The sequence below is a fragment of the Oppia nitens genome, unplaced genomic scaffold (genome assembly GCF_028296485.1).
Source record: "Oppia nitens isolate AA-2021 unplaced genomic scaffold, nextdenovo-longstitch-racon4-pilon3 scaffold28_pilon_pilon_pilon, whole genome shotgun sequence".
Lineage (NCBI taxonomy): Eukaryota > Metazoa > Arthropoda > Arachnida > Sarcoptiformes > Oppiidae > Oppia > Oppia nitens.
In genome coordinates, this window is record NW_026533208.1 from 353,994 (window position 1) to 374,999 (window position 21,006).

Genomic DNA, 21,006 nt, shown 5'->3' on the forward strand with positions numbered 1-21,006 from the left:
TTATTATTATTTTTTTTAAATTTTGTAAAGAAAGTATACATTTATTAAATCATTGTTTTTTGAGAAAATAGTGTTTACAGGCTTTAATGCCGGATAAAATACAAGGGTCGCCGAGAAAGTTTGCATAAGTTAGTTTACAATCGGGGCATACTTTATACATAAAAGGTAAATTACGAATAATTATTTCTTTTTTATTAGCGGCTATTAGTTTGTTGTCAATAATAGTCATCTTATCGTAGTCCTTCTCAACCATTATTTTATAGACAACTCCAAACGATTTTGTGTCATATACTATAGTACGATTGTATATTTGAGATGTAACAACTAGTACGTTGTTAATAATTTCCATTTCGCCTATAGGGTCAAACGGTACTATGATTTCGTGAAAAGCTTCAAAATGTCTTTTTAGGTTTTCCCATTTGTAAACCAATATTGTAGTCGCCAAATCACCTGGTTCTAGACTTAACTTTTCTGTCGTAACAAAGAGATAGTCTTTTGTTGCGGCCATTAATAGCATACTTTTAAAACGAGTTATTTGTTTCTCAAGTATTATAATAGGTGCGAATCCGATATTAGTTTTTATTAATTTCAGGATGCCAATCCAATTACAGCATGATAGAATTAATAAAACGCAATTTTCGTAAGAGTCGTCCTTTATTTCCGCATAAATGACGTTATCAATAGTGATGCAAATAGGTATTCTTTGAAATATGTGAGCTTGATGTGTTCCATCATAAATAATTTCAAATATAATTCCTTCCTTTGACACTGCTAAGATACCAATCTTAGTGTGAAATATTTTTAAAAAGTTGTATCCACCCGTTACCATATTTACTTTGTTTATTCTTATTTGTTCAATTGCTTTTCCAGAACTTATAAGCATAGATTCGCCGCGATCGGAGCTACTAATGTCGTATATCGGCCCAAGTAAGGAGTACTTTTTCAGTCCGTCATTAGTAGATGGTATATAATTATATATCGTACCATAGTTCGTTCCGATACTGAGGTTGTTGTCATTAACTGATAATGATGTCACCCTTCCACCTATATAATTTTTATCAACCAATTTTGTTTTGAAGTTAGCATAGTTTAAATGTTCGGTGTTAATGGGTGTTTTATTAATTATATCCGGTGTATATTCTGGTTCCGACGGAAAGATCGAATATAACCAATCAGGATGTGCTGAACAAGAATGTGTATACGCTGGTATTTGACGGGTAGTCGTCTCCGATGGGATATATAAAAGATCATATCTGTAGCATTCATTAAAACTGTATAATCTTGAATTATCAAATGATCTTAAATCCGATATAAATCGTTCATTCATTCTATAAAATATGTGATTTGTTTTGTATATTCTCTATGTAATTTGTATGCTAACAAACGCTTAGCTTTGGTATATGATGTACTTATAACCGACAAACAAATTTTCATGGAAGGTATTAGCAGTTGAATGAAATAATCTTCTGGACTTAGCTGACGTTTTTTGATTTTAAATTGAAGGTTATAAGTTTTACAAAATATGATTATACAATTATATGACCTTTTTCCAAGGAGTTGCTTTCTTTTATTATTTAATCCTGAAGCTACAGTAACTAGTTCTTCAGGTGTTAGTTTAATGTCTTGCCAAATTCCGTGTATTCTAATTCTATACGGCATTAAAATGTTCTGCTTACGACAATTAAGCAGTTATTCGATCGTTGCGTACGTCAAGAATTAATGGTTCAGTTATAGCTTCTAAGAAAAACGTATGATCCAACAGAGGTGAGTCCAAAAACGTTGGTAGTAAGTCTACTTTCTCGGTTATCAATGAATAGAACTCGTTTATAAACTGTTTTCTACCATATCTTGGTATTGGAAAATTTAATGGCAAAATGAATATAAGTCCACGTTTGGTTGCGTTAATAAGTTTGTATAAACTATCCACACAATTAAATACTTTTTCTTTGTTGAAATCAATCAAGTATTTGGAACGTACTTCAAACTGTTTGATCGGCAGATACTTGAAGATGTATAAATAACTTTCGGCAATTTGTTGGTCTTCGTTGAATTTTGATTCACTCAAACGTTTATTACACTCACGACAATGTAATAGCATAAGATTGTCGTCAACCAAAATATGACAAAAAGGACAGTAAGAATAACAGGTGTTATTCCTCGGTTTCCCGTACGGAAAATATTTCGGACACATACAGTCTATAATAAATAATACTATTTATTAATCCAACACCAAATTTATTATAATTTTAATTATTATAAGAAATACAAATATAAGGTTATATAAATTATTTGTATCGAATAAAGCTATGTTGGCAAACGATAAATCCACTAGGAAACCCATTTATAATTTGTGGCAAAAAATTCTCACAACGGGTACAACATTTTCCAGTTTGTGGTAAGCGGTTTATTAGCAAATATCCATTGGTTAGCCCTGTGATCATTAAACGGTTTTTATATTTCTGTAGAAATGTTATAAAATTTTCCATCTGAACGGTATACTTGACTGTCATGAACTGCATATCGTAAATGTATATTAGATTACAATCACATACAACCATCATTTCTCCGGCTCCGATGGCTATTTTCCTAACGTGGGACTCTGGTAATCGATAGGTTTGAAATTCCATCTTTGATTGTAACATAGCTTTAACGTCAAAGCTATAAAGCAGTTGTCCAGTTTCTGACAGTTCAACGCCTACAATCTTCATTTCCCCGATTGTGTATAAATTAAGCGGTTGGTTGTCGAATGATAACAATCTTGTCTGATATATAAGTTCATAGTTGAATGAGTGATTTTCAATATAAACTCTAATCAACGCCACGTTCTCGCCATTTTGTAAGAGTAGGATAAGTCCGTCATTTGGATAGAAGAATCGACGAGCAGATAGTATACTAAAATCTGATACTCCTGTTGCCAAATATCCAATAATTTCATAAGTGACGTCGTGAATATTGCCGTCATTGATTCGGATTAATCGCCCTCCATATGTCATCCCTAGTATGCCAAACTCGGTTTTCTGTAGTGAAACTACACGCTCTTCACCGATGTTTGTAATGTTATACGTGTTTGCATTAAAATAGTATATGTTACTATTATCAGTAATTATGTACATCCCATAGTCGTTGAGTGGAACTATACATGTGACCTCATCAGTTGTCGCTACCATTGATAAACGGAATTGATAGCCGTCGAGACTGTAAACGTATAGATATCCAGTGTTGAGTCCAATGACAATTTCTCTTGACGAGATACCAACAGCTGTAACGTACGTGTCGTATGTGTGCCAATTATCGGTCAGTAAAATTTCCGTTGGTGCCATTTTTGGATTTATTGGTGAATATTCGGTGATGACATCAGGTTTAAGTTGTTCCATCCAATGTATATCTACAGGTTTCAACTGATCAGATAGCCACCAGTTACCATCCACTGGTGCCCGCAGACCAGTATCCCAAACCTGGGGTAGGTCAGACTCGGTCTTAACTGTTATCTCGTTTTCATAACAGCCGTGAAAATTTTCAACAAATTGAACAATTGGCTCAACACCCGCATTGATATTAGTAATGGTTTCATCACAAGGTTCAGTTTTGATGCGTTTTGGTGATGACTCACCATAAATCGCATCGATATCTGTATTCGAAATAGGTGACGTTCCAGAAGATAGTTCATCAAATCCGAGTGAGTGCATCTCTTCTAATATTTTATTGTTATCGTATGTAGATAATGTAGTGAAGAAGTCGTCCATTTCTTCTTTGCTAAGCGGGGCAAAGTCTGGACTTTCATATGACGTTGAAGGTTGTGGTTCCATACTACGTAGTGATAAATGTATTATAGGCAACGCCCTAAGACATCATGCTCGGACAGGCCTATAATTTATGTTGAATACTGGCTACGCCCAAAGCCATTCGGCTCGGACTCAACGCCAGTCTCGGGTATCATTTGATCCCTCATCGTTGCTCACCAAATGTAGGGGAAGTGGGGTATTACTGACATTTAGGACTAAGCTAAACTAACTTATGTAAACCAAAACACTCGGTAATATACCACCGGCCCTTACGGTTGGGCTCTCAACCCGGTCGGTTTCGTGGTGTGTGGCTTAAGGGGCGAGCGGATCCCCTTGTTCCCCGACATAGTCGGGTAACTCCTACTATACGGGAGTAACCGTGTTCATGTTTGTAGTTGACAACGGACATGTCATCGGGTATGCAATTACCTTCAGGATAGGATACCTTATAGATGGATTACCATATACGTAGGTTGCTTTATAGGAGTTAACCCATAAGTAGGTTATCATATATGTAGGTTGCCGTATAGGTAGGTTATCTTATAGGTAGGTAAACATACAGGTAGGTTATCTTATAGATGGACTACCATATCGGCAGACAACTATAGATAGGTTACCGTGCAGTTAGATTACCTTATAGATAGGTTACCATATAAGCAGGTTACATTATAGATAGTTTACTATATGAGTAGGTTCCTTATAATCAGATTACAATATAGGTAGGTTATCTTATAGGTATGTTATCCTAAAATATTGCATACCTCAGTGTCTCTGTCATGTCGTTAGTTTAGGTTCTCTCGTAGGTTCATCTGTAGGTACTCTCGTAGGTTCACCTGTAGGTACTCTCGTAGGTTCACCTGTAGGTACTCTCGTAGGTTCACCTGTAGGTACTCTCGTAGGTTCACCTGTAGGTACTCTCGTAGGTTCACCTGTAGGTACTCTCGTAGGTTCACCTGTAGGTACTCTCGTAGGTTCACCTGTAGGTACTCTCGTAGGTTCACCTGTAGGTACTCTCGTAGGTTCACCTGTAGGTACTCTCGTAGGTTCACCTGTAGGTACTCTCGTAGGTTCACCTGTAGGTACTCTCGTAGGTTCACCTGTAGGTACTCTCGTAGGTTCACCTGCAGGTACTCTCGTAGGTTCACCCGTAGGTTCACCTGTAGGTTCACCTGTAGGTTCACCCGTAGGTTCACCCGTAGGTTCACCTGTAGGTTCACCCGTAGGTTCACCCGTAGGTTCACCCGTAGGTTCACCCGTAGGTTCACCCGTAGGTTCACCCGTAGGTTCACCCGTAGGTTCACCCGTAGGTTCACCCGTAGGTACACCCGTAGGTTCACCCGTAGGTTCACCCGTAGGTTCACCCGTAGGTTCACCCGTAGGTTCACCCGTAGGTTCACCCGTAGGTTCACCCGTAGGTTCACCCGTAGGTTCACCCGTAGGTTCACCCGTAGGTTCCAATAAGAGTTCGGGTGTGAGATGCCCCCGTATACGGTACGGTGCCGGAGTTCTCATAATAAAAATATTTACTTACGTAATAGTTGTTTAACGTCCGCGTGGTTATGGATGTATTCTGAAGGCGTCCCTTAAGATGTCCAACGATTGGTCCGCGTCGAGAAAGTAAACACACACAAAGTAATATGCAAATACTTTTATTAATTCACTCTAAAGCAATACACGTAGTATGACTCCAAGTGGAGAACTGATTTTGGTGTTTGAGAGACACCTCTATTTATACTAAAGTGTACGTTCATAAAAAGTGTGTCACATTGAGTCAGGTTTTAATCACTATTAAAACTGGGAGTTTACTATTTAATTTTTTCTATAACATTTTAGTGCATTATTTTAACACTAAAATATTGAATAAAATTTCCTTAAAAACAAGGTGTTTACCTTTAGGTTTTCTGTATAACATTTTAGTGCTGTTATAAATTTTTAACAAATAAAAATAAGAATAATTTTTGAAATACTTTTTCGGAGTAAAACAAATAATATACCCTTACAATATATTTTAATTATGTATGTTATCCTTGACTTCAATATAAAATTATTTAATGTAGAAATATTAGTGTATATAAGCATTTGTTTATTATAGGGAAAGTTTTCAATAATTTAGCTTATGTAATAATTATGTTTTTTAATTATTTAAATAAAAACAAAACTTATTTAATAGTTAAATATTTTGCTGATTTGACCCACTATTGCAATATATATATATATAATAAAGATAAATCCTAAAACTGCACCGGTATTGGTATATACTGAGGGTGGACCGGGAGCCTCATCAATATTGTCAATGTTTCAATGGCAACCATTACAAGTAAACGACAAACTAAATATCACAATAAATCCGTATTCATTGAGTCAAGTGTTTTCAATCGTTTATGTGGATAGTCCTGTGGGAACGGGATTCAGTTATACCGATCATCCGGATGGCTATTGTAAAGATCAGCCAACTATTGCTAAAAATTTATACGAATTTCTACAACAGTTTTACACTATATTTGATGACTACCGGAGCAATGATTTATATTTAGGCGGAACATCATATGCGGGAAAATATGTGCCATCATTTGGTCACTACTTAATACAAATGTCACACATTTCTAAACTMAATTTCAAAGGYATACTCGTTGGCAATGGTCTGACTGATCCAATCAATCAGATKGYATACGATAAGACACTATTGACATTGGGATTAATTGATGAAAATGAAGCCAACGAATTGCAAAACTTTCAGAATCGGATTAAAGGTTTAATWAAATCCAGAGATTATAGCAAAGCGTCGACTTTATAYCAACAGTTAAGTAAGTAATCATTTAATTATTTATTTATTAAATAAATTTTTTTAAATAAAAAAATAATTATTAAAATATTGATATATAAGTAAAATAAAAAGTRWTAAAAATAATATATAAGCTAATTATTACAGTWATAATTAATTAATTATAATATTTTGTTGTTGTTGTTATAGTGTTAGCAGTATTTCAACCTAAACCCAGTTATCTAACCAATACAACCGGTTATAAAGATTTCTACAATATTTATCAATCGGATAGTATAGCTAATRTATCCATAATTAATGCCATCAGATATCTATTACAACCATCGATACGTAATGCTATACATGTGGGAAATRTTACCAACAATTTGTTTAGTGAAGTAGTGTTTCACTATATGGAGACAGATATCAGTCGATCGGCTGAACCAAATCTGACGGCAATTATYGATAACGGATCCAAAGTATTGTTATTTACCGGTAATTTTGATATTATWTGTGGCGTCGAGTCTACCAATGGATTACTGATGAATAAAAGTATTTATATTTATTTTAAAATCAAATATTTAAAAATTATTTKACAATTTATTTATTTATATTATTTATTTTCATTGTATTTAAATAGATTGGAAATATTATAACGATTACAATARAGCCAAACGARACATTTGGAGAGTCAATRCAAACGACACACAAATAGCCGGTTATGCAAAAAGTTTCGGTAATTTTACTCAYGTTATCGTCCGTAATGCCGGTCACGGATCGCTGTTAGACCAGCCCAGGGCTACACAGGATATGGCCATCAGATTTGTCAAATCACTACCGTTTGGATAATTTTTTATTTGTATTAATTAACACTAAAAAACAAAAATATGAAAAAGTTTCAATACTTTTCATATAAAAAATAAATTTCATAAATACAATTAAAATTTTATTGAATTTCTATACTATTGAAATATTGTAAATTATAAATTTTACTATTATATACTATTATATTTGTACATTTATATTATTAAAAATTATAAGAAATAATAATATATTTCCCTATTTGTGAATTTAGTGACAATTTAAATACTGTGTAATTAATGTATAAATGAAAATATTTTAATTAAAAATAAAAACAGTTAGACMTGTGCCTAAAAATAACTTTTAATTATTTATGTGTATAATATACACTATTACCGGTAATTATATTAACAATACATTTGGTTGTACTGTACTTTTCAATAGATAAAGTTTATTAAAACTAATTATCAGTCAACCATTATCTAAAAGTGTTAAAAAATTATTATTTTTTAAATATATAAAATATAAAACATATGTATTTTTTTGTAGAAATTTGTTAATTTATATAAAATGATTTTTTTTCAAGTTATTAGATTTATTTATTTTTTATTGCATTTTTAWAAAAACATTCAATCRTTTAATTTAGATTATTATATTTATTGAAACTATTATTATATATTTGAAAAATTATTAAAATTATTACTGTAATATACTTATAATTTTTTAAAGAAATTTATAATTTTATAATATTAAATTAAATTAAATTAATCAAAAAAAGTGATTAATAACTGAGTAAGGTAAAATTWTATATATAGATTTATCATAAATCAAATTTATTTTAAATCAACGTCTAGTTTGATTAGCTTAACAATATAGTTGACTATACAGTGAAACACCAGCCATATGGACACACCTAACCAAATGCCAATCAGACCACCGAAATCGCAAATACATGCTATCAGCGGTACCTCAGGTATCGACTCAATGATTATATCGTTGCGATTATGGTGTCTAACGTTGATAGCAGTTGTCTTGCAATCGTTTGCACCGTATTTGCCAATAGTATCGACCAAAATAAAGTCGACAAAACTTTCGTGACAATTGGGTTGACATTTTAGTTGACATTGTGTCCAACTTTCCCGATATATTTGTTGCGTACAATTAGTAGTCGATTGAAAATCCTGACACAGTTTATAATCAAAGTGTCGGCTCACTTGTTCAGCTCTAATCGGGAACTGAATATCTGGCGAATTGGTGGCCAAACATCGTGCTTCTGGACACTGTTTGCGTAACTGTCGGAACCAACAATCGACAGCACATTCCCGGTGCGTACGACTGGCCAGTGACTGGTCGCTTAGATTATAGTAACGGCAATCGGTATCGTACGGTGCCGGCAGTTTTGTTACTTCAACGAGACCGTAGTCCAGGTTCATATTGGTTCCCATAGTTACCCGTACAAAATGCGAGTCCATATTGAACAGTACGGACGAGTTGGGCGAATGTACCGATAGATAGAACGGATGACGTTCACAATAGRCCGGAGGTATGTCATCGTCGGTACATTGGACAGTCAGATTGATTTTGCCCAACTCTACGTGCAATTGATCCCATTTGTTACCATTWAGTGAACTGAAAAATGTTACACATTTAATAAGTCCAGATCTAAGTGCCAGCGAATGAATCGGTTGGTTATCGCACAGATACGTCCAATGGGTTTGATTCCAGACTTTTATACAAGCCTTGACATTATCGACAGGAAATGACTTATCAATCACTTCCATAATCGACTGACCCTCGTATGAGAAGTTGAATTCGCCTAACAATCGGTAGATCTGGTCTTTGAATGTCTGGTTCGAGCATTGGTTTGTTGTTGTTGTTGTTGTTGTACTGTTGACTAAATCCATATATCGTTGATAACGGTCTCTATTACGGCCGTCCAATGGATCCAAGTGTTTCAGCGACCAATATGTGGGCAAACATACGGTTACCGCCGGTATCTGTTTATTGGTTAGTCTCTGATAGCGTGTTATAACTAACGTACGGCCTCTTAGATATCTGGTAACCAATTCAGTGGTATTATAGAGAAAACCAGTCAAACAAATGGCCATAAATAGTAATTTAATAAATTTAACTAGATAATATTTGTTATTATTATTATTTTTATTATCAGTGTTTTTAGCATGGTTATTTTGTTTGATATCAACTTGTCTAGTAAACAATTTCCATGATAATTGTTTGTTCATGATAAATTAACAAATTTTTATTGATTGAAATTAATAATAATTATTATTTTTTTCAATAATAATAATTATTATTTTTTTCAATAATAATAATAATAATTTTATTATTATTATACTATTTTCTAGAAAATATTTGTTTATTAAATAATAATAATTATTTTACTTAAATGTATTCAACTTGATTTTCAAAATATCAAAATATTGTAGTTTAGTTAAAACTCATATATAAATAAATTATAATATATTATTTAGTAAATTTTAATGTATATATGTATTAACATAAAAAATATTAATTTATAAATGCATAAAAAATCAATAAATAATATAAAAATGTGTATTTAAATAAATCTTTTAATTATTTAGATTATACAATAACAACAAAATAAATAAATAAAATATATAACTTTATTTAACATTATTTTTACATTATGTTATAATTCAATAAATCAATAAATTATTTTTACAATTATGTGATTTACAAAATGAAAATAGAAACAAAAAGCAAACAAATAATAAAATTAAATAATAATACATTAAAAATGATAAATCAATTTTTATCAACAAAAAAATTATAATTAATTTTAAATTTTATTATTATGATTTGTTTGGTCTGTAAACAATTATTATATAATTATAAATATTATACGTATTAACTACAATATGCATAAATAATTGAAAAAATAAAACGAAAATCGTATAAATCAACTAAATACAAAAATTTAAAAACATTAWAAATTGTACTTGGTTGTTTAAAATGCTTATCGTTTTCTTAAAATTAATATTCAAGTAAAAGCATCAACAACCAAATACATTATAAATTGTACTTGGTTGTTTAAAATGCTTATCGTTTTCTTAAAATTAATATTCAAGTAAAAGCATCAACAACCAAATACATTATAAATTGTAGATGCATATCGTTTTTATAAAACAACCAAATACATTATAAATTGTAGTTGGTTGTTTCAGATGCATATCGTTTTTATAAAATTAGTATTCAAGTAAAAGCATCAACAACCAAATACATTATAAATTGTAGTTGGTTGTTTCAGATGCATATCGTTTTTATAAAATTAGTATTCAAGTAAAAGCATCAACAACCAAATACATTATAAATTGTAGTTGGTTGTTTCAGATGCATATCGTTTTTATAAAATTAGTATTCAAGTAAAAGCATCAACAACCAAATACATTATAAATTGTAGTTGGTTGTTTCAGATGCATATCGTTTTTATAAAATTAGTATTCAAGTAAAAGCATCAACAACAAATACATTATAAAATACATTATAAATTGTAGTTGGTTGTTTCAGATGCATATCGTTTTTATAAAATTAGTATTCAAGTAAAAGCATCAACAACCAAATACATTATAAATTGTAGTTGGTTGTTTCAGATGCATATCGTTTTTATAAAATTAGTATTCAAGTAAAAGCATCAACAACCAAATACATTATAAATTGTAGTTGGTTGTTTCAGATGCATATCGTTTTTATAAAATTAGTATTCAAGTAAAAGCATCAACAACCAAATACATTATAAATTGTAGTTGGTTGTTTCAGATGCATATCGTTTTTATAAAATTAGTATTCAAGTAAAAGCATCAACAACCAAATACATTATAAATTGTAGTTGGTTGTTTCAGATGCATATCGTTTTTATAAAATTAGTATTCAAGTAAAAGCATCAACAACCAAATACATTATAAATTGTAGTTGGTTGTTTCAGATGCATATCGTTTTTATAAAATTAGTATTCAAGTAAAAGCATCAACAACCAAATACATTATAAATTGTAGTTGGTTGTTTCAGATGCATATCGTTTTTATAAAATTAATATTCAAGTAAAAGCATCAACAACCAAATACATTATAAATTGTAGTTGGTTGTTTCAGATGCATATCGTTTTTATAAAATTAATATTCAAGTAAAAGCATCAACAACCAAATACATTATAAATTGTAGTTGGTTGTTTCAGATGCATATCGTTTTTATAAAATTAATATTCAAGTAAAAGCATCAACAACCAAATACATTATAAATTGTAGTTGGTTGTTTCAGATGCATATCGTTTTTATAAAATTAATATTCAAGTAAAAGCATCAACAACCAAATACATTATAAATTGTAATTGGTTGTTTCAGATGCATATCGTTTTTATAAAATTAATATTCAAGTAAAAGCATCAACAACCAAATACATTATAAATTGYAKTTGGTTGTTTCAGATGCATATCGTTTTTATAAAATTAATATTCAAGTAAAAGCATCAACAACCAAATACATTATAAATTGCATTTGGTTGTTTCAGATGCATATCGTTTTTATAAAATTAATATTCAAGTAAAAGCATCAACAACCAAATACATTATAAATTGCATTTGGTTGTTTCAGATGCATATCGTTTTTATAAAATTAATATTCAAGTAAAAGCATCAACAACCAAATACATTATAAATTGTAATTGGTTGTTTCAGATGCATATCGTTTTTATAAAATTAATATTCAAGTAAAAGCATCAACAACCAAATACATTATAAATTGTAGCTGGTTGTTTCAGATGCATATCGTTTTTATAAAATTAATATTCAAGTAAAAGCATCAACAACCAAATACATTATAAATTGCATTTGGTTGTTTCAGATGCATATCGTTTTTATAAAATTAATATTCAAGTAAAAGCATCAACAACCAAATACATTATAAATTGCATTTGGTTGTTTCAGATGCATATCGTTTTTATAAAATTAATATTCAAGTAAAAGCATCAACAACCAAATACATTATAAATTGGAGTTGGTTGTTTCAGATGCATATCATATTCAAGTAAAAGCATCAACAACCAAATACATTATAAATTGCATTTGGTTGTTTCAGATGCATATCGTTTTTATAAAATTAATATTCAAGTAAAAGCATCAACAACCAAATACATTATAAATTGTAGTTGGTTGTTTCAGATGCATATCGTTTTTATAAAATTAATATTCAAGTAAAAGCATCAACAACCAAATACATTATAAATTGMATTTGGTTGTTTCAGATGCATATCGTTTTTATAAAATTAATATTCAAGTAAAAGCATCAACAACCAAATACATTATAAATTGTACTTGGTTGTTTCAGATGCATATCGTTTTTATAAAATTAATATTCAAGTAAAAGCATCAACAACCAAATACATTATAAATTTAGTTGGTTGTTTCAAATATCGTTTTTATAAAATTAAGTATTCAAGTAAAAGCATTAATTATAAAATTAAGTTTCAGATGCATATCGTTTTTATTAGTATTCAAGTAAAAGCATCAACAACCAAATACATTATAAATTGTAATTGGTTGTTTCAGATGCATATCGTTTTTTATAAAATTAATATTCAAGTAAAAGCATCAACAACCAAATACATTATAAATTGTAGTTGGTTGTTTCAGATGCATATCGTTTTTATAAAATTAATATTCAAGTAAAAGCATCAACAACCAAATACATTATAAATTGTAGTTGGTTGTTTCAGATGCATATCGTTTTTATAAAATTAATATTCAAGTAAAAGCATCAACAACCAAATACATTATAAATTGCATTTGGTTGTTTCAGATGCATATCGTTTTTATAAAATTAATATTCAAGTAAAAGCATCAACAACCAAATACATTATAAATTGCATTTGGTTGTTTCAGATGCATATCGTTTTTATAAAATTAATATTCAAGTAAAAGCATCAACAACCAAATACATTATAAATTGTAGTTGGTTGTTTCAGATCAACAACCAAATACATATCAGATGCATATCGTTTTTATAAAATTAATATTCAAGTAAAAGCATCAACAACCAAATACATTATAAATTGTAGTTGGTTGTTTCAGATGCATATCGTTTTTATAAAATTAATATTCAAGTAAAAGCATCAACAACCAAATACATTATAAATTGTAGTTGGTTGTTTCAGATGCATATCGTTTTTATAAAATTAATATTCAAGTAAAAGCATCAACAACCAAATACATTATAAATTGTARTTGGTTGTTTCAGATGCATATCGTTTTTTATAAAATTAATATTCAAGTAAAAGCATCAACAACCAAATACATTATAAATTGTAGTTGGTTGTTTCAGATGCATATCGTTTTTATAAAATTAATATTCAAGTAAAAGCATCAACAACCAAATACATTATAAATTGTAGTTGGTTGTTTCAGATGCATATCGTTTTTATAAAATTAATATTCAAGTAAAAGCATCAACAACCAAATACATTATAAATTGTAATTGGTTGTTTCAGATGCATATCGTTTTTATAAAATTAATATTCAAGTAAAAGCATCAACAACCAAATACATTATAAATTGAATTTGGTTGTTTCAGATGCATATCGTTTTTATAAAATTAATATTCAAGTAAAAGCATCAACAACCAAATACATTATAAATTGSATTTGGTTGTTTCAGATGCATATCGTTTTTATAAAATTAATATTCAAGTAAAAGCATCAACAACCAAATACATTATAAATTGCATTTGGTTGTTTCAGATGCATATCGTTTTTATAAAATTAATATTCAAGTAAAAGCATCAACAACCAAATACATTATAAATTGAAGTTGGTTGTTTCAGATGCATATCGTTTTTATAAAATTAATATTCAAGTAAAAGCATCAACAACCAAATACATTATAAATTGTAGTTGGTTGTTTCAGATGCATATCGTTTTTATAAAATTAGTTTTTATATTCAAGTAAAAGCATCAACAACCAAATACATTATAAATTGTTTTTTGGTTGTTTCAGATGCATATCGTTTTTATAAAATTAATATTCAAGTAAAAGCATCAACAACCAAATACATTATAAATTGTAGTTGGTTGTTTCAAAAAGCATCAACAACCAAATACATTATAAATTGCATATCGTTTTTATAAAATTAATATTGGCATCAACAACCAAATACATTATAAATTTGTTGGTTGTTTCAGATGCATATCGTTTTTATAAAATTAATATTCAAGTAAAAGCATCAACAACCAAATACATTATAAATTGYAKTTGGTTGTTTCAGATGCATATCGTTTTTATAAAATTAATATTCAAGTAAAAGCATCAACAACCAAATACATTATAAATTGSATTTGGTTGTTTCAGATGCATATCGTTTTTATAAAATTAATATTCAAGTAAAAGCATCAACAACCAAATACATTATAAATTGCAKTTGGTTGTTTCAGATGCATATCGTTTTTATAAAATTAATATTCAAGTAAAAGCATCAACAACCAAATACATTATAAATTGAATTTGGTTGTTTCAGATGCATATCGTTTTTATAAAATTAATATTCAAGTAAAAGCATCAACAACCAAATACATTATAAATTGKAMTTGGTTGTTTCAGATGCATATCGTTTTTATAAAATTAATATTCAAGTAAAAGCATCAACAACCAAATACATTATAAATTGCATTTGGTTGTTTCAGATGCATATCGTTTTTATAAAATTAATATTCAAGTAAAAGCATCAACAACCAAATACATTATAAATTGTAGTTGGTTGTTTCAGATGCATATCGTTTTTATAAAATTAATATTCAAGTAAAAGCATCAACAACCAAATACATTATAAATTGTAGTTGGTTGTTTCAGATGCATATCGTTTTTATAAAATTAATATTCAAGTAAAAGCATCAACAACCAAATACATTATAAATTGTAGTTGGTTGTTTCAGATGCATATCGTTTTTTATAAAATTAATATTCAAGTAAAAGCATCAACAACCAAATACATTATAAATTGTAGTTGGTTGTTTCAGATGCATACATTATAAATTGTAGTTGGTTGTTTCAGATGCATATCGTTTTTATAAAATTAATATTCAAGTAAAAGCATCAACAACCAAATACATTATAAATTGTAGTTGGTTGTTTCAGATGCATATCGTTTTTATAAAATTAATATTCAATAAAGCATCAACAACCAAATACATTATATTCGTTTTTATAAAATTAATATTCAAGTAAAAGCATCAACAACCAAATACATTATAAATTGTAGTTGGTTGTTTTTCAGTTTTTATAAAATTAATATATCAACAACCAAATACATTTTTTATAAAATTAATATTCAAGTAAAAGCATCAACAACCAAATACATTATAAATTGTAGTTGGTTGTTTCAGATGCATATCGTTTTTATAAAATTAATATTCAAGTAAAAGCATCAACAACCAAATACATTATAAATTGTAGTTGGTTGTTTCAGATGCATATCGTTTTTTATAAAATTAATATTCAAGTTTTTATAAAAAGCATCAACAACCAAATACATTATAAATTGTAGTTGGTTGTTTCAGATGCATATCGTTTTTATAAAATTASTATTCAAGTAAAAGCATCAACAACCAAATACATTATAAATTGTAGYTGGTTGTTTCAGATGCATATCGTTTTTTATAAAATTAATATTCAAGTAAAAGCATCAACAACCAAATACATTATAAATTGTACTTGGTTGTTTCAGATGCATATCGTTTTTATAAAATTAATATTCAAGTAAAAGCATCAACAACCAAATACATTATAAATTGTACTTGGTTGTTTCAGATGCATATCGTTTTTTATAAAATTAATATTCAAGTAAAAGCATCAACAACCAAATACATTATAAATTGTACTTGGTTGTTTCAGATGCATATCGTTTTTATAAAATTAATATTCAAGTAAAAGCATCAACAACCAAATACATTATAAATTGTACTTGGTTGTTTCAGATGCATATCGTTTTTATAAAATTAATATTCAAGTAAAAGCATCAACAACCAAATACATTATAAATTGTACTTGGTTGTTTCAGATGCATATCGTTTTTATAAAATTAATATTCAAGTAAAAGCATCAACAACCAAATACATTATAAATTGCATTTGGTTGTTTCAGATGCATATCGTTTTTATAAAATTAATATTCAAGTAAAAGCATCAACAACCAAATACATTATAAATTGTACTTGGTTGTTTCAGATGCATATCGTTTTTTATAAAATTAATATTCAAGTAAAAGCATCAACAACCAAATACATTATAAATTGTACTTGGTTGTTTCAGATGCATATCGTTTTTTATAAAATTAATATTCAAGTAAAAGCATCAACAACCAAATACATTATAAATTGTACTTGGTTGTTTCAGATGCATATCGTTTTTTATAAAATTAATATTCAAGTAAAAGCATCAACAACCAAATACATTATAAATTGTACTTGGTTGTTTCAGATGCATATCGTTTTTTATAAAATTAATATTCAAGTAAAAGCATCAACAACCAAATACATTATAAATTGTACTTGGTTGTTTCAGATGCATATCGTTTTTTATAAAATTAATATTCAAGTAAAAGCATCAACAACCAAATACATTATAAATTGTACTTGGTTGTTTCAGATGCATATCGTTTTTTATAAAATTAATATTCAAGTAAAAGCATCAACAACCAAATACATTATAAATTGTACTTGGTTGTTTCAGATGCATATCGTTTTTATAAAATTAATATTCAAGTAAAAGCATCAACAACCAAATACATTATAAATTGTACTTGGTTGTTTCAGATGCATATCGTTTTTATAAAATTAATATTCAAGTAAAAGCATCAACAACCAAATACATTATAAATTGTACTTGGTTGTTTCAGATGCATATCGTTTTTATAAAATTAATATTCAAGTAAAAGCATCAACAACCAAATACATTATAAATTGTACTTGGTTGTTTCAGATGCATATCGTTTTTATAAAATTAATATTCAAGTAAAAGCATCAACAACCAAATACATTATAAATTGTGTTGGTTGTTTCAGATGCATATCGTTACTACTGTCGACACAATGTCAACTAAAATGTCAGCCCAATTGTCACGAAAGTTTTGTCGACTTTATTTTGGTCGATACTATTGGCAAATACGGTGCAAACGATTGCAAGACAACTGCTATCAATGTTAGACACCATAATCGCAACGATATAATCATTGAGTCGATTACTGAGGTACAGCTGATAGCATGTATTTGCGATTTCGGTGGTCTGATTGGCATTTGGTTAGGTGTGTCCATATGGCTTGTGTTTCACTGTATAGTCAACTATATTGTTAAGCTAATCAAACTCATTACGATAAAACCGTTCGGAGGGTCGATCCAGATGTCGCCACATAAGCGACACTTTTTTGGCGCCAAATGCCTATTAATAATTTAATGAATGAACAATCGATACTAACGATTATATCGATGTTTACACTAATACATCAATAATGTCATCTAAATGTTTCAATAAACTACATTATAGTGTTATATATTTACTAAAGTAAATTAAATAAGAAAATTTTAATCTAAATTAATATTTATCATCTAATTTTTTCAAATTTTATTTAATTAAAAAATTTATTAATGATAAAAATGATAATTAATGATAGAAAATCATTAAATAGATCACAAAAAACATTATAAATGACCACAAAATCAATAAAAATATTATATACAATTCAGTAGTATAAGTATATGAAGTATATTATATATAAAATATTTTAATAAGATATAGATTATAACAAAATTAATTGCTGAAATAAAAGAAATATATAAAACACATACAAAATATGTTTTTAATTAATGATTATTATAATGTGTTTATAATACAGTATTTAATAATACAATATTACATATGAAATATTTGTAAATATATATTTAATTAATACATTCTATTATTACTATTAATTAAATCCAACAAAATTTAAGTTATAAAACGCAATTATAGTAATAGTTTTATATTATAAGTTTTAAAAAATAATTCTTAAATTAATACATATCTTAATATTAAAATAAATCAATTATTTTATAATGTTATAATGTAATGATAAATATAAACTGAAAAAACGTAATATTACTAAGTGGTTGTTGACATCAAAATGATTTATATACAAGATTTTAATAATAAAGTTATAAATATTAGTTTGGTTTTTCATATGTATAGTATTATAACAACAATTGTAGTCTATTTTTTAATTTCTATTTTTGCACTAATTTCATTATTACAAATGTTTGACAGCAATTTTATTTTTAAGTTATATAACTTTTCATCAATTTCTAAAGATATAGTGAATGTTTATATTTAGATATATTTAATTATATTATAAAACCATATATAATTTAGTTAACTAGTATTATTTAATTTATATAATGCTATAATATAAATAGCAATATAAAGTTGTTTATTTATAAATTTAATTAATTTTGAAAAAAACAAAAATAATAATAATGTTATTTCAGTCTCAGTTTGTGTGATTAATAGTTGATATTATAGTTATTTTATAATATTATAGGTTCAGTTTTAAAAATGTTTAAACCAATATATATATCTTATTACATATAGTTTTACAATGTTAACTAAAAAATCACATATAATAGACAAAAATTAGATTACTAACATTGACTGTTATTATAACTTACTTATGTTGAACGTCTAATCATATGATTAAATGTATATTAATATATTGCTTTAAATCAAATAACACAGCATTTAATCTTATGATTAAATGCTTTAGCAATTTTTTAAATAAAAATAAATGAAATAAAACATATATTTTACATCTAATCATATGATTAAATGTATATTTCTATGTATATTTTATATTCTTTGATTTAGATATTAAATATTTAATAAGATTAATAGAAATTAATAATTTATAAAATAAATAATCTTAAATTAAAAAAAATTTGATTGTTTTATTAATTTATTAATTTATACAATATAATAAATGGCTAAATAATTATTTTAAACAATTTAGTTAACTGTTTTTATTTTATTTATATTATAATATACTATTTATAATGTATGTATTAAAAATATAATGATATAAATTATTATATAAACCAAATTATTACAAACAAAAAAATTAAAAAATTAAAAATAGCAATCAATATAAATATAATGAGTTATTTTATTTATAAATTACATTAATTTTGAAAAAAATAAAAAAAATAATGATATTTTCAGTCTCAGATTATGTGATTAATAGTTGATATAATTATTTTATAATATAGGTTCAGTTTTAAAAATGCTTAAACTAATATATATATATATCTTATTACATATAGCTTTACAGTGTTAACCAAAAAATCACATATAATACAGAAATTAGAATTCACACATTGACTGTTATTATAACTTATTTATGTTGAACATCTAATCATAAGATTAAATGCTTTAGCAATGTTATAAAACACATATTTTAACATCTAATCATATGATTAAATGTATATTAATATATTGCTTTAAATCAAATAACACAGCATTTAATCTTATGATTAAATGCTTTAGCAATGTTATAAAACACATATTTTAACATCTAATCATATGATTAAATGTATATTAATATATTGCTTTAAATCAAATAACACAGCATTTAATCTTATGATTAAATGCTTTAGCAATGTTATAAAACACATATTTTAACATCTAATCATATGATTAAATGTATATTAATATATTGCTTTAAATCAAATAACACAGCATTTAATCTTATGATTAAATGCTTTAGCAATGTTATAAAACACATATTTTAACATCTAATCATATGATTAAATGTATTTTTTATGTATCTTATATTATATGATTTAGATATTATATATTAAACATATAATAAGATAAATAAAAATTATTATTATATAAAATTTATAATTGCAAAAAAAATCTGAAATTTAATAAAAATTGATTTTATTTTTTTATTAATTTAACAAATAATTTACAATTTAATTATATTATAAAGCATTATATAATTTAGCTAATTTATTATTTTATTTATATTATACTAAACATATAATCAGATAAATAGAAATCATTATATAAACTAAATTATTATTAAATAAAATTTAAAATAGCAGTCAATATAAATATTAAGTTGTTTTAGTTTTAAATCATTAATTTTGAAAAAAATAAAAAAATAGTTATTTCATTCTCAGTTTCGGTGATTAATAGTTTATACTGTATTTATTTTAAACAATTATAGGTTCAGTTTTAAAAATGTTTAAACCAAATTTATTTAACTGAATTACCAACTGAATTTATATTACTTACCTTTTTTGTTTGATTGTTCACTCATTTTTCTCAATTTCACTCACTTAATGTAATTAAATTAATTCAATTCAAAAAACAATAACAATAGTATATACAGTTCAGTAGTATAATCGCTTATTGATTAATGCAAACATCGATTATGTATATCAACTATCGATTGTAGTTTGTAGTAAAAATTTATTACTATTTTCATTGATATATTTTTAGTTCCACTTAAATTCACCAGGTACCATCATCTCCTGGAGCCTATTTCACTGACTCTCTCAAAACTATCGCGAACGGTTTTATCGTAATGAGACGTTGATTTAAATTAATTTGA

At 27.2% G+C, this 21,006-nt stretch overlaps 1 protein-coding gene across 1 annotated transcript; it reads left to right on the forward strand.

Moving 5' to 3' along the window:
* The first annotated feature begins 6,075 nt into the window (after positions 1-6,075).
* On the forward strand, positions 6,076-7,392 carry LOC128954635 (probable serine carboxypeptidase CPVL). Its single transcript, XM_054300237.1, has 3 exons — positions 6,076-6,586; positions 6,754-7,095; positions 7,184-7,392. The coding sequence occupies exons 1-3, from the start codon at positions 6,076-6,078 to the stop codon at positions 7,390-7,392; spliced, it is 1,062 nt and encodes a 353-aa protein (XP_054156212.1).
* Positions 7,393-21,006: the final 13,614 nt, after the last annotated feature.